The sequence below is a fragment of the Globicephala melas genome, chromosome 7 (genome assembly GCF_963455315.2).
Source record: "Globicephala melas chromosome 7, mGloMel1.2, whole genome shotgun sequence".
NCBI classification, from domain to species: domain Eukaryota; kingdom Metazoa; phylum Chordata; class Mammalia; order Artiodactyla; family Delphinidae; genus Globicephala; species Globicephala melas.
In genome coordinates, this window is record NC_083320.1 from 28982865 (window position 1) to 28995943 (window position 13079).

The 13079-nt window shown below is 43.1% G+C and overlaps 1 protein-coding gene across 3 annotated transcripts in view; it reads left to right on the forward strand.

Moving 5' to 3' along the window:
• The window catches only part of KLF7 (KLF transcription factor 7), a 445941-nt gene extending 438674 nt beyond the window's left edge, over positions 1-7267 (forward strand). For all 3 annotated transcript variants that reach the window (XM_060301949.1, XM_060301951.2, XM_060301950.1), the window contains one exon: positions 1014-7267. In XM_060301949.1, coding sequence (XP_060157932.1) covers positions 1014-1065 — 52 coding nt within the window. In that variant the 3' untranslated portion in view covers positions 1066-7267. The remainder of the gene's footprint in view (positions 1-1013) is intronic.
• Positions 7268-13079: the final 5812 nt, after the last annotated feature.

Consider the following 13079-nt stretch of genomic DNA (forward strand, 5'->3'; position numbering starts at 1 on the left):
CACATGACTGTCAGTAAAGCAGATCGCTGTGGCCATAAAACTTCAGCCTTAGGAGGAGGGTCAGGCCCATACAATTGAAAACGCAGAAGAGTTGCTGTCCTGGGCAAGATCAAGTTGGTGGTGTCAGAAGAAGGAGGAAGGAGTGAAAACAACCACTGCATCAGCTCTGAGGCTGACAAAGGCACTCAGCGGTGGACGTCGGGTACCAAGAAACAGTTCAAAAGAGTGGGCTTATAGATCTGCCTGGGTTCTCACCCCATGGCTGCCACTCACTGGCTGTGTGACCCAAGCCTCAGTGTCCTTATTTAGCACATGCACACAAAAGGGGTGCAAAGATTTACCATGGAAGGCTGCTGAGGATATTATTGGGGTGAGATTGGGGAAATAGCTAGCACGTGCCTGCATATGATACCATCCTTAATAAACATGAGCTTTTTCTCGACTTGAATATAGACCTGCAGGTATCACAGGCAGCATTTCTGGGCTTCCATTGTAAAGCTTAGGACTGAAATCTGGGTGTTGAAATGTTAGAGTTTCATCATTCAATGGTACAGGCTAATCATTCTTTATTTACCCTATACGGGCATGACACGTCATTTCTAACACACTTTTACATTCATTTCTTCTTTAATAATGACAATTTCGATAATAATAGTTAATATTCATCGAGATCTTACCATGTGCCAGAGAATTTTCTAAGCACTTTACATAGATCATCTCATTTAATCCTCACAACCAATCTATGAAGTAAGTGCTGTAATTATCCCCATTTTATTGAGGAGGAATTAAGGTACAGAGAGGTTAAGGTGCTCAGAGTCATACAGCTATTGGAAGAGCTGGGATTTGAACCCAAGCAGTCTGACTCCTGAGCTCACCTTCTCTATACACCTTATTTCTCAACACACATGCACTGCTTCTCTTTAAGGTAGGGCTAATTGTTTTCTAAGGGATGATGGAAGTTAAGTTATTTACCCAAATCTCTCTAATATCCTTGTTATTTTTATGTTTCCTAGGTGTTTTTCCAGGTCTGACCATCTTGCCCTCCATATGAAGAGACATATCTAAAAAACCTAAAGGCCACAGTTGCCATGGCGCCGGCCATTGTCTGAAGGAAATGCCATGAGGCAGGGGGCTGGACTTCAGGCGGGGACCCATTGCCTCGCAGAAGAAAGTTCTCACTTATTAAACCTCTGTGTACACACACGCACAGACACACGCAGACACGCACACACGCACTCACACATAGACACACAACACACGCGCACACACACACTGTCATGCACTCAGCTATATTAAAAATATATACGTCTATTCTTTATGCCTTGCCCTAGCCAGATGGTAGAAGACGAAGAAGAAGGAAACCAGGTGAACTCAGCAAGGCAGTCTGGCTGCTTACTTCAGCACTATTGGAATTATTTCCCGCTGTTGCCAATGGAAATCAAAGAAAATGGATATGACGTCTCTGCAGGTGGACGGCAGTAAGAGGGGCTTATTTAACTTGCTTCTCAGTGCAACTTGATAGGAGAATACAACGTCTTAAAGTTGCATATGTGTAGCACTAATGTTTCTTTTTAAATAGTTGGGGGAAAATGACCTAGAAAACCAAATTGCAGTTTGGTAGCCAAAATTAACTCTTGGTTTATTTGTCCTTTGTGTGTGAAAAGTCCTACTATTCCGTGCGTCCGACTTCCTCACAGAACTGTTGATCAGTTTTGGTTCTTCTTAGTACTATTGAGATCTATCCAGTTGATACCAACGGCCTTAGTGGCGGCAGACTCTGGAATAACTCCTTACACCTTTCTGGCCTGCATTTCTCTAGACTTCACTCTCCAGGGAGGAGTTTTCTTTTCTTACTTTTTGACTCTCTTGCACACCATATGCACTAGGGATTCTGGAAACTTCTAGCATGACTGCAAAGTGGCCAAGAGAATAAAGTCCTTGATGATAAATCACAGTATATCCCTTGAGCCTCACCTTATTGCCAGTGCTAGATTTTTTCTTTTTAATCTCTGTTTTTTGCTAACGAAAACTTGAAAAGCTTATTTGGAAGCTTAAATGTTTTATCTTTTCTCCATGGACTAAACCTCTCCAGGACTCTCTCTCGGCACCTGGATGTCCAGCTCTCGAAGCAGCCAATCAGATGGGACATCACACTTTTCTCATCCCCCTTGAGGCATCCTGACCTCAGCTTACAGTGATCAACCCTGTGCTGTATGTCATTGCTACCCTATAACCAGTTTCAGCATAGATGTTGCTAGTCTCAAAGGGCAGCTGCATATTTAACCTAACTCTGGGTTACGACCTGACAAAAAGCCAAAAATATCACTCTTTCCAGGAGTGGGGAGAACAGAGGATGCCTCCCAAGTCTAGTGACTTCAAAAACCATCACCCTTTCTTCCTCTCTCATACCCACTGAGTCGTATCACCCCACTTGTTAAAACACACAGTTCAAAATGCCATTGTGGGAATGAAGGGTGGACATTTAAAGAAAGGGTTGAGATATTTCTCTCATGCTCTGTCTAAAAAGAGAGACATATTTCTGATTTTTTTTTTTTTTTTTTGGCTAGGCCCACCATGACTTGTGACCTAGAGCACCCGGGATCAACAGAGGCCTCACTTTTACTCTGCAAGCTGACGCCGAGGGGGTTACATGCCTCACTTTCCATCCCACACACACAATCCAATATCGGCCTCCATCTACCCGCATTCTTAGCTAGCTGGCACTGGCCTCAACTCCAAAGACTGCCTTTAGGACCATTAAATGGCCTATGCAAGCAAGCGGGGTGGTTTTAGGGCAGATTGTATATTTTGTATATTCTGGGACCATCCCTTCAAGACACGTCTAAAAAAACAAAAATGGCATTTGGTCCACCCATGGTTGCTGCTCCTTCATCCAGCTGGCTCCCCTCCTGCCCTCCTTGACTGTTTGACTCATTGACTGTTAAAATGCCACCCCATACCTATTTGGGATGCAAAAGTGAAGTCTTTGAAAGGAAATAATAATGTAAGAAACACAGATACATTTATGACAGCAACCTTCAAGATCCTTGGCATTTGGTTTCTCAGCTTTCTGCAAACTTTGATTTCACTGACATGTTGAAACTACTCGTCTGAGGGCAAAGGAGCCTCCTTATCACAAATGCTGTAGCTGCCAATTGGACACTTGGGGCATTCTGAGGTCCGGCCCTTAAAGTTTTCTTTCCCTTTTTCCTTTTTTCAATTTAGACCAAAAAAAAGAAAAAAAAAAGAAAAAAAAAAAAAGAAAAATGAAACAAAAAAAAAAAAACAGCAAAAAAAAAGAAAAACCACCCTAAACACACATACACACAAAATCTGCCCATTTGCCAGAGGCAATTATGTATATGTTAGTAGGAGGGTATTTTAAAAAATCAGTTTTATTCCAAAGATTTAAAACTAGACATGACTTAGAAACCGTTTCTGGAGCACTGCTTGCTGACAATCTCATAGTTCTCGACTGCATTCGAGTGCATTTGTAGCCAGTCCATCAGGGCGGACCATGGGATTATATTTGAATGTGTGGTGCATCCTTTCTCAATGAAGGATGTGTGAGGGACCTTGTCCCTCAGCTGTATTAGACTGTAGCGCCTCCAGTCAGTGCACTAGATGAAACTTTAGACACCCCAGGTTTTGTTGGTTCGTTGATTTCCCTTTCTAGAGCAGCCTCCAGCATGACTGCACGCACACACCAGTGATGGCGTTAGCCATGGCTGCCACGATTTACAAACGTTCTCTGCCCAGCTGGAGTTGCTCTTGCCTCTCGAAATGCTATTATTATTAAGGGTTTATAATACTTAATTTAATTTTTGAACTGACCAACGCAAGGCTCTATTAAAAAAAAAGTTTAAAAAAAATGCAAAAGAGTAATCATTGCTTGCTCGCTTCCCGTTGTCATCTGTGGTCTTGAAAAGATCTCATTTGAACGTGGCAGAACGAAGGGCATTTGGTCTTCATCAGCGTCTGAAATGTTCGGCAGTTTCTCTCTCTTTTTTATCAGTGAGGTCCTTTGTAATCTGCTCCTGACGTTTCTCTGAGCAGGGTGCACTGAACCTCGATGGTGGGGCTGGCTTGCTTGCTTCAGGTATTTGTTGACTGTGAGAATTGGCCTGAGAATTTGGTGGGCGCTAAGTGTATGGCTTTGAAACTGTTCTTCTCTAGCCCGATTGACACCTCTGAATGATAACCAGTCCTGTCCGTGGTGGGTGGGGTGGGGGGCAAGTAGCCCCAATCATTTTGGAAATGGATTTGTGATCAAGTGTCCATCATCTCTGAAACGGCAGAGATGGTTGGAAAGAGCCTGCTGGCGTGAACAGGCTTTCCAAGAAATAACCTGAAGCTAGTTTGCTTCCAAGAGGACAGGTTATTTAGAACAGTGCTTTAACGGACCTTTGAAATACAGTAAACCGCTTTCTCATTTAAATTGTTACCGCCCAACATTCCAGGGGATCTCAAATTTGAAAGGAAAAACCTGGCACGGTGTTTCTTGAGGTTGTCCTCTCAAGCTCGGTTTATCCAGGGTTCAGAGTTTGACGTATAGGAAAAGAGTGTTTCGAAGCCATTGACAGTTTTCTTTATTTCGGTTTGTGCTTCTATCTCCTACCACACGGCTGTAAGTCAAAGATGTGGAAACCTGAAATTATAATGCTGCTCCTGGCTACTGGCCTCCTGCCCCATTGATGGTTCATTGCCCAGCTTAATGCCTGGTGGTGATGAGTATTATGTCCCGAGAAAGAGATGTTTGGATTCCATGACAGAGCTGCATTTTATAAAAATATCAGAGACCCCCAGAATGAACTTCATGCTGACCATTTCCCTCTCCTCTCTGTGCTCTCCCTTGCAAAGCCCTTCAAGTATCCCCTGTCCTCCCCTCCTGCACCTCTTGTGCCCTTTTCACATCTTTGATTGCCTGATGATAACAGGGTAAAAAAAGACGGCCAACCTCACGCATGATTAGCAGAACTGATTCCTATGTTTTAAAAACTCTTCTTTGAATCTAGAAGCCAGAGAAGATTTTCTTTTTAAGGATCTCAGTTTGAGATAAGCTTCCAGATTAGCCATGTCTATTTGCATCAAAGGGGAAATAAATGGGACTTTCAGGGTGGCTCAGCCAGTGCGTTCAGAACATTCTGCCTATAGCTCCAACTCCTGAATTCTACGGCAAAGTCACAAGAAATGAACTCAAATGGCAAGAACAACAAATCTTAGTGATTAGTTTTATTGGTTCAAAATGGTTTCCTCTATGGAAGTCACTTCATAAAATCTAAAATATAGTGCAAAGTGCTTTTGGCTTTTCTTTTGCATGAGTTGGTTTTAGGAGAAGGAAGAAGGTTGGGAAAGTCAGAGATGCAACATATTTAACTACAAAAATCAGGTTCATTGTTTCTTTTTGAAAAAAATCTTATGAGGGCCAGCATTTCTGGCCACAGTTTTGCACCCAGATCTTTGCCAAAGTGAAAATTCGTTAAGTAGAACCTGGTTGAAATCTACTTGCGGAAGCGTCCTCTGGCATCTTCCGGAAGTGGCCACTGCCAAGTGTGGGGTGGAGGGAGGAGGAGAGAATTTGCATTCCGGGTCTGGATTACATTTCGGTAAACATGGTGATATCTCAGTTTGAAAAGGGGCTGGCCTGAGTATACATCGATGCCTCTTTGATGGCCTACTTTCCTCAATGAGGATCTTTGGGAAGACTTGAGACGGAACAACGACAATGTGTCAAAGGAAGCAAAAACTGCTTGTAAATGTGAGATCCCATGACGAACTGCCTGAGGCTTCAGGGTTTTCTCTTGCTTTTAACACTGGCTTAAATCTCCTCTGTTGATTCCTAATAGATCCTGGAAAAGGGGAAAATAAAGCTGCAATTAACTTTCTTCCATGCACCCTCCCAGTAGAGTACTGTCTTCTTCAGGTGTTTTGCATTTACGTATAAGTCCTCGGGAAACAGGTATCAAAAACGGAGAGAGAAATCCTAGGCCGTCACTTCACAAATATCCCAAACGAGATACTCTTTTCGAACAGGGCTCCCTCTCAGCAGTTACGAGGGAAGGTTGATGTGTTCTTTGTTGGGGACTGTTTATACAATTTTTTTCAACTGTGAGCTTTGGAATCGTAAACTGCTTTGACTCCAGCTTCTGTCTACTGCCATAAAATGCACCCCACGTCAGAATAATGAGGGTGGTATGCGTGCACGCAGCTAGACACGTGTGCATGTGTACCTAATGTACCTTCGCAGAAGGAAAACAGTTAGGCTACTGACGTTTACGAGGAGTAGCCACCAGTGCCTAATATCTTTTGGGGGGGATGGATGCTTATAATTGCCAGTATATTGAAAACACACTGGGAGTTCCACGTAGAGGGGAGGGGCTGAGGGTGGGGAGAGGGGACATTTTAATCCTAGGCCTTTGGACCTGAGGCAGAGTGATTTCTGCAAATCTAGGTCCCGAAAGGCTTTGGGGCTCACTGGCTGGTCCTCAACCTTTTTGTTTTTGTTTTTCTCAGCATGCATTTTCTATCTAAACCCAGATTTAGTTGAATTTCTTGATCTTTCACTTCTGCTTCATTCCAGGGAGGAAAAATACACCTGTTACGGCCAAGATCTCCTTGCTAACACAGAGGCAAAAATAAATGTTTAATGTTTTTGAAGCCTCCCCCTTCCTTTCCATAAATGCCCCCCAAACTCCTTCTCTCCTGTCACCCTCTCCCTCCTCCTACCATGCAACCTCCCAGCCACTGCCACTTTTCTTTCAACTCTCTATCATGCTCGTAACAGTTGCTTGAAGAACTTTATTTTTGCACTGTACGTTTTCTTTTTGCCAGACGTGTCTAACAAGTGTGTTTGGAGAGACCTACTCCCAGCCCTACCCCTCCCACACCTCCCTCGGTCACATGCTCTCTCTCAGGCCTTCTCTGGTATTTATAATATATCACAGAAGTACCCAGTCTTATAGCCCTCGGTTATGCCTTTTTTTGACATTTTATTTTTTTTAAGCTTTTTATATATATATATAAATATATTACTTTGTCAAGTTTTTTTGCTGTACAAAAGTCTTAAGATTTAAAACTATTATTTGTATTATATGATGGTGGTATGTTAATGTTACAAAATTATTAATGAAGAAAAAATTTATTTTTGTTACTGGTCTGTTTCATAATTCTTTTTTAAATTGGTATATTGTAAGATATCTATGCAAAAAATGTTATGTGACGCATTTTTATTTAAGAATGTAATATGTGTAATAAACAGTAGAATGTGTTTGGCCTTGGAATGCCTTACTGTATTTCTCCTTAGCTTATCTCACCAGGGAGAAAAAAAAATCCTCAGAGAGATCCAAACGGGTCCTTATATACCTCAGGAGAACTTTCTTTCTCAGAGAGAAAAAGGGAAGGCAAGAGATTGTATTAGGTATTTTTCTTCATTTGGGAGGCTGTTGGGGGTGTGTGTGTGTGTGTGTGTGTGTGTGTGTGTGTATATTTTATGGTTTCAGTGAGGTAGCTCAGAGCCCGGATAAGAAGGAACACTAAAGACAGTTTATTTCTTTAAGGGGAAATAGAGAGCAAATGGTTGGAGGTTATGAAAAGCAATATTTTCGAACGAGGTGGGTTGTGGGATGTCATTTGTTTAGGGGGTTAGGAGCAGCTTATTGAAAGCAGTTTATTTGGTGAGAGAAGGGGAAGGTTTGTTCTGGGGTAGCATTAAACGGAGCAGCTTTGGAAAGGGCAACTTGAAGCGCTTGGTGCAGGAGAGAAGAAGGCAAATGTGAGAAGCAATAATTGAGGTGAAGTGTTGAGGAATCAATTTATAGGAGTTTGGTGACAAAGTGGGGAAGGGAAGGCTAACCAGAGGCAGAGCCATGTGGGTGGCTAGGCGTAAGTACGAGAAGGTAGATGCAGATATAAGCAGCCGCAAACACTGACAAGAGGGAGATGGAAGGCCTAGGGAGAATTCTCAGAACTGAAAAGAACACTTACTAAAATCTTCTCTTCCCCACACGACTTCCAGGAAAGAACATCCAAGTAAGCAGAAAGGTAGAGAACCTAACTGCTGTTACAATCCCAGCACCCCTTGCAGGGCGAATCTCCGAGAAAAGTGCTATCATTAACTGGGAGCCACAAACGAACACATTTGTCACCTACACTGGACACAGTGCTACTCAAGCTTTCTTTTCACGCTTTGGACTTAGGGAAACGGATGCAGTGGTGAATCACTTCTATCCCTCCTCAGACGAATGTGACGAGAAACTTTTCGATCAATTTTCACATTAAAGATTGTGACTATGGTGACCAAACTTGCTGCCTGGGCACATGCATATCTCTGAACAGGAAAACGGGTGTGAGGAGTGTTGCAGGGGGCTGGGAAAGGAGGCTGAGTGCTTGTGGCCTCACCCTAATAAAACTTAAGGGAAAGAGAACAGTAGATGCGTCAGGGGCCAGGAAAATGGTTTTGAAAGTTGTAAAGATCTGCGGCCACATCTTTCAAGTAAGCAAGTGAGCTGGGCAAAAGGGCAACCCAAAGCCAGCTGACAAGAAGCTACAGGCTCCAGTGGGAAGAGAACCAGCCCTGGAGTCCACAGCCCCACCTCCTGGTCCCTGGTCATTTAGTAGGTCCATGCCTAGCGGAGTAATTTAACCATCTCATAACCAAAGTCATTGGCTTAGAAATTTCTTTGTGCGAGGAAGGATAAGATAGTTTTGCAGTGTTACTTAGAGCATGGCTTATTTTTCCGTAAGAATAAGCCTGACATGTCAAAGCATATCAAATTGAACATTTTAGGTGGGGGACAACCTACACCCCGCTGAGATGATAAGAGGGGAAGCTGGTAAGTCTAATATTTTTGCCATAAGGAAAGGAGATGGTTTACATAAGTGAATATTCTAGATGACTGAAGCTTCCACATTTAGAGACATAACTTTTGTTTAAAATATGTCTAAAAATACATTACCCACTTCACAATTTTTCTAGCATCCGTTTTTGCCGTGTAACATAATTCAGGGATGATTCCAGACTGTCAGGTTGTCTGACCCCCAAACTAAATGACTCCAGTCTTTACCCCGAGTGACTCTACTTCCTCTGCTGTGTCCTCCCTGTTTGCGAGTTGCAAGTTCTTTGTGTTGCCTTCTAGCAATATTTATCTCCTCGTCAACTCACAGATCAGAGAAGCAAGCTTGGCCACTTAGTAAGTGCAAAATGTAAGTATAATTCTAGTTCAACAGGCAGTAGTCAGAAAGTGTAACCTGGGTAAACCTAGGGGAGTAAAGTGCATAGGCTTTGTGACAGCTCTAATCTGAGGTTATGTATCCGACTGGAAATTCTGTGCTAATGGAAAGGAACCTTGTAAAAAGCAGAGCTCGGTGGAATTGATAAATAATTTATTATAGCTAGATCATCTTCCACTTAGGATTATAGGTTTAGAAGGGGAGATCATTAAAACTTTTAAATGAGATTTTGAGGTGACTGGTGAATGATGATAGTTTTTTGGGTTACCCCGATAAGCCAATTTGTGATTCCTTCTTCAACATTAAACATTTTATCCCAGCTGTTCAAAACTATCAGTACTGACTGGCTTGAACGTCAATTCAACCTATTGTTTTCTTAAAATTCTGCCTGATCTTAAAATTAACATAATTATACATACCACCCCACTACATTTAAAAATACTGAAATGACAAAAGAGCTACAAGGGGGCTTCCCTGGTGGCGCAGTGGTTGAGAGTCCGCCTGCCGATTCAGGGGACACGGGTTTGTGCGCCGATTGGGGAAGATCTCACATGCCGCGGAGCGGCTGGGCCCGTGAGCCATGGCCACTGAGCCTGCACGTCCGGAGCCTGTGCTCCGCAACGGGAGAGGCCACAACAGTGAGAGGCCCGCGTACCGCAAAAAAAAAAAAAAAAAAAAAAAAAAAAAGAGAGCTACAAGGTTAGGGAAGAACAAGATTTGTTTGATTAGAATTTTCCCTTCGTGTACACTGCATTTGAACCGTCCAGCAAGACTGCATAGTAATAGAATAGGTATCGTTCACAACCATGACGCTTTGCCTTCACAAATAGAGAAACTAGGACTGAAAGAGGGCATGTGACTTTGTGAAGGCCCAGGGGACACAGTAAGTGACAGCACTGGCTCGTAGGTCCCCTGACTCGACTTTCCTCTGCCCCTCACTGTTCCTCAGTGACCCAGGAGCCAACTTGATGCTTACGTGTGTCTATCAATAACATCACCATTGACAACACTGACTTTATTTCCCAATTTCCTTACCTTTAGTCACAGACGGTAACCTATAATAGAGATAAAGCATCACTTGCTAGAATTGGAAGGGATCTTGGAGATCTCCTTCAATGCACCATTGTACTTGAGTATACCGGGGCTCAGAGAGGTGGCAACCTGCCCAATGTCATACAGCAGGTCCTTTGCAGAACAGGAGTCAACCCAGGGTTGTGGATATGCAGTAATGCTCAACCAGTCTTGACGTTGTTTCTTAAACTTTAGTCACTTGAGTATGGCCCTCAAGATTCTTGTGATATCTTTGCTCTAATACTTCCTTAATATTTTTCTTTAAATCGACCCACTTTTTAAAATCTCAAATACCTGTTTTAGCTTTGTCCTAAGCAAAAATTTCCTGAAACCACTGATTTGACTGTTTCCTCTTTAAATATAAATGAAAATAAATGTATAATTCAAAGTAAACACACACATAATTGTGTTACATTGCAAGACTCAGTTACTCTTGGTGGTATTGGAGAGGCATCATTCTGTGCCATTCTGTAAAATCTTTTCTGTACCATTTCTCTTTAGCTAATTATTCAGTCCATATGATGCTCCTTGGAGCACATTTCAAATTGAATCTAAAACTAAGTGCATGTGAAAATTTAATAAAGACTGATTTGATGACTGGGAAGTTACTTAAGGACCCAGAGGTCTCTTAGGAGGAAGATAATGCAGCCGTGAGTGGAGTGAGCATGCATTCTCTGCCTTGCTTTCCCATCCTTGGAACACCCATCTTCCCTCAGGGCAAGGCACTCTCAGTGGATGGGCTCATGGCCAGGTCATGCCATTATTCTGGGAATGGAGCTCTGAACACTGGGCGTTGACTGCAGCAAGGAAATCACCCTTTCCTTGTGTCCTCCCCCAGTCAACAATCAATGCCTAGAAACAAATGCATGCTATGAAACATGGCATCAAAGATGTGTTCACCTTCACAGCATGTTTCCTGGGATCCGCAGCCCACCACCTGTACATGCACACATACACACAACTCAGCCCCCAAAATATTCTTCCAACCAGCTTCCAGGCACCTGATATTCTACTAGTAAAAATTTTTTTTTTTTGCCTAAACACTTCCCTATTTTAAAACTTCAGCTAGCCAGGAAGACGTAACTCTATACTTTATCCATGATGTGTACCTTAATGTGAATGAGTGTATTACAACCTTTCACAAGAAAAGACTTTAAGTGCAAGGAAGATGAGAGACATGGGGACTATGGATAGGAAAGTAGGTGGCTAACTTCAGGCCTCAGGAAGGGGGAGGGGTAAGGAGTCAGGCAGGCAGTTCTTTGCCCATCACTGCGGAGCCACAGTGTAGGCAAATGACTTCATAAAGGGACCGAAGCAAAGAAAAGCCCCATCTGAGTGACTTCCAAGGAGGTAGCTGATCAGGTTAAGTCCCAGGAACCTTCTCCTGAAAATGTGCTGAGATGGACCTTCTCTGGGTCTTTTCTTAGATAAGACCTCTGGTGGTAACTCTTTGGGGACAGTGCGTTTTGATTTTGTTGCTTTTGACTCAATCCTCTCAGTTGGCCTTGGCAGTTCCTGCCCTGTGCTAAGACGGTCCCTGGCAGAGGTCCTAACCAGGGCATAGGAATGCCAGCCTGTTACTAGGACCTAACAACTTACCTAACACTTTGGGCTTAAGACTGGGCCCTGACCTTGGCTTCTGAGACACCAATGACACCCCCTCTGGGTTAAGTCCTATTTGTTTCTTAAACCTTTGCCGCCTTTATGCCATTGAAGTGCATCCTTCAAGCACAAGTCCCCTGGGACTGAGCTTGGAGGGGCCCATGTGAGTCTGCTGTCTGTCAGCAAAGCCCCTTGAGCTAAGCTCAGTTTTACATCCATATTTTATCAACTGAAGGAGAGGAAAGAATTCATGTCACAGTTGGAGAATATGGGCTTTTATATATTCTGAGGAAGCTGTTCTAAAAATAGGCCTGTGGAAGACCTAGCAGGGAAATATAGCAGCAAAGAAGGAATTTTAAAAATGATTGTGAAAGCTCTTCCTGAAAATGTACAGATACAGATTCCTGCTTATCTCCTTCCTCTGACCCACAGCACCCAAGGGATGAGGCAGGTAGCTCAGGGAACAGGAAGAGAATTGCCATAAATCTGAGCTAATTTGGAAAGGGAAGGAAGAAGCAGATACTCAGCAATCAATAGAGCGACGATTTGTTTTGTGGTAAATGTTTACGGCTCTGTTGCTGGAATGAAATCCTGCTGCATCAGAACGTGGACCATTAGAGGTGAAATGAGTTCACCTAATGCCCTCGGTGTGTAATTGGTATGCATCCCTCCTCCACGGACAGCAGCCCAGAGTCCCTGGCTTCCAACTAGAGAAAAGATTTTAGATGATTCTTGACATCCTCTTTACCTTTTTATTACTTCAGGATTCCCAAGAAGGAGATAAAAAATGACCCATGTCTCGTTCCTTAGCCCATGCTTGCAGAACGGGATGTACGAATGGCGCTTAATGTTTCCTTCCACTCCTGAAAGTGCTGTCGGGGAGCAAACGAGGAAATGAAAACAATGAGAACAGGGGCTAGTTTGTTCCTCCACTGACTAAACTCAAGAAGTGATGCCTTGCTCAGCCGCAGAGGGGAAGAGAAGCAACGCTTGTGTTTCCTTGTCATGCAAACGGGAGGGTGTGAGAAATGCTTGACTGAAAGCGGAGTGCACTAATTGATTGTTAATGACTACGCAACCCTCAATGTCTGGAATTTGGTTTAGATTCAATGTAATTTGACATTTGCCAACCATTGTTAAACCCCTTTGATGCTCTCCCTGTGCAGCAGTGATGAGCA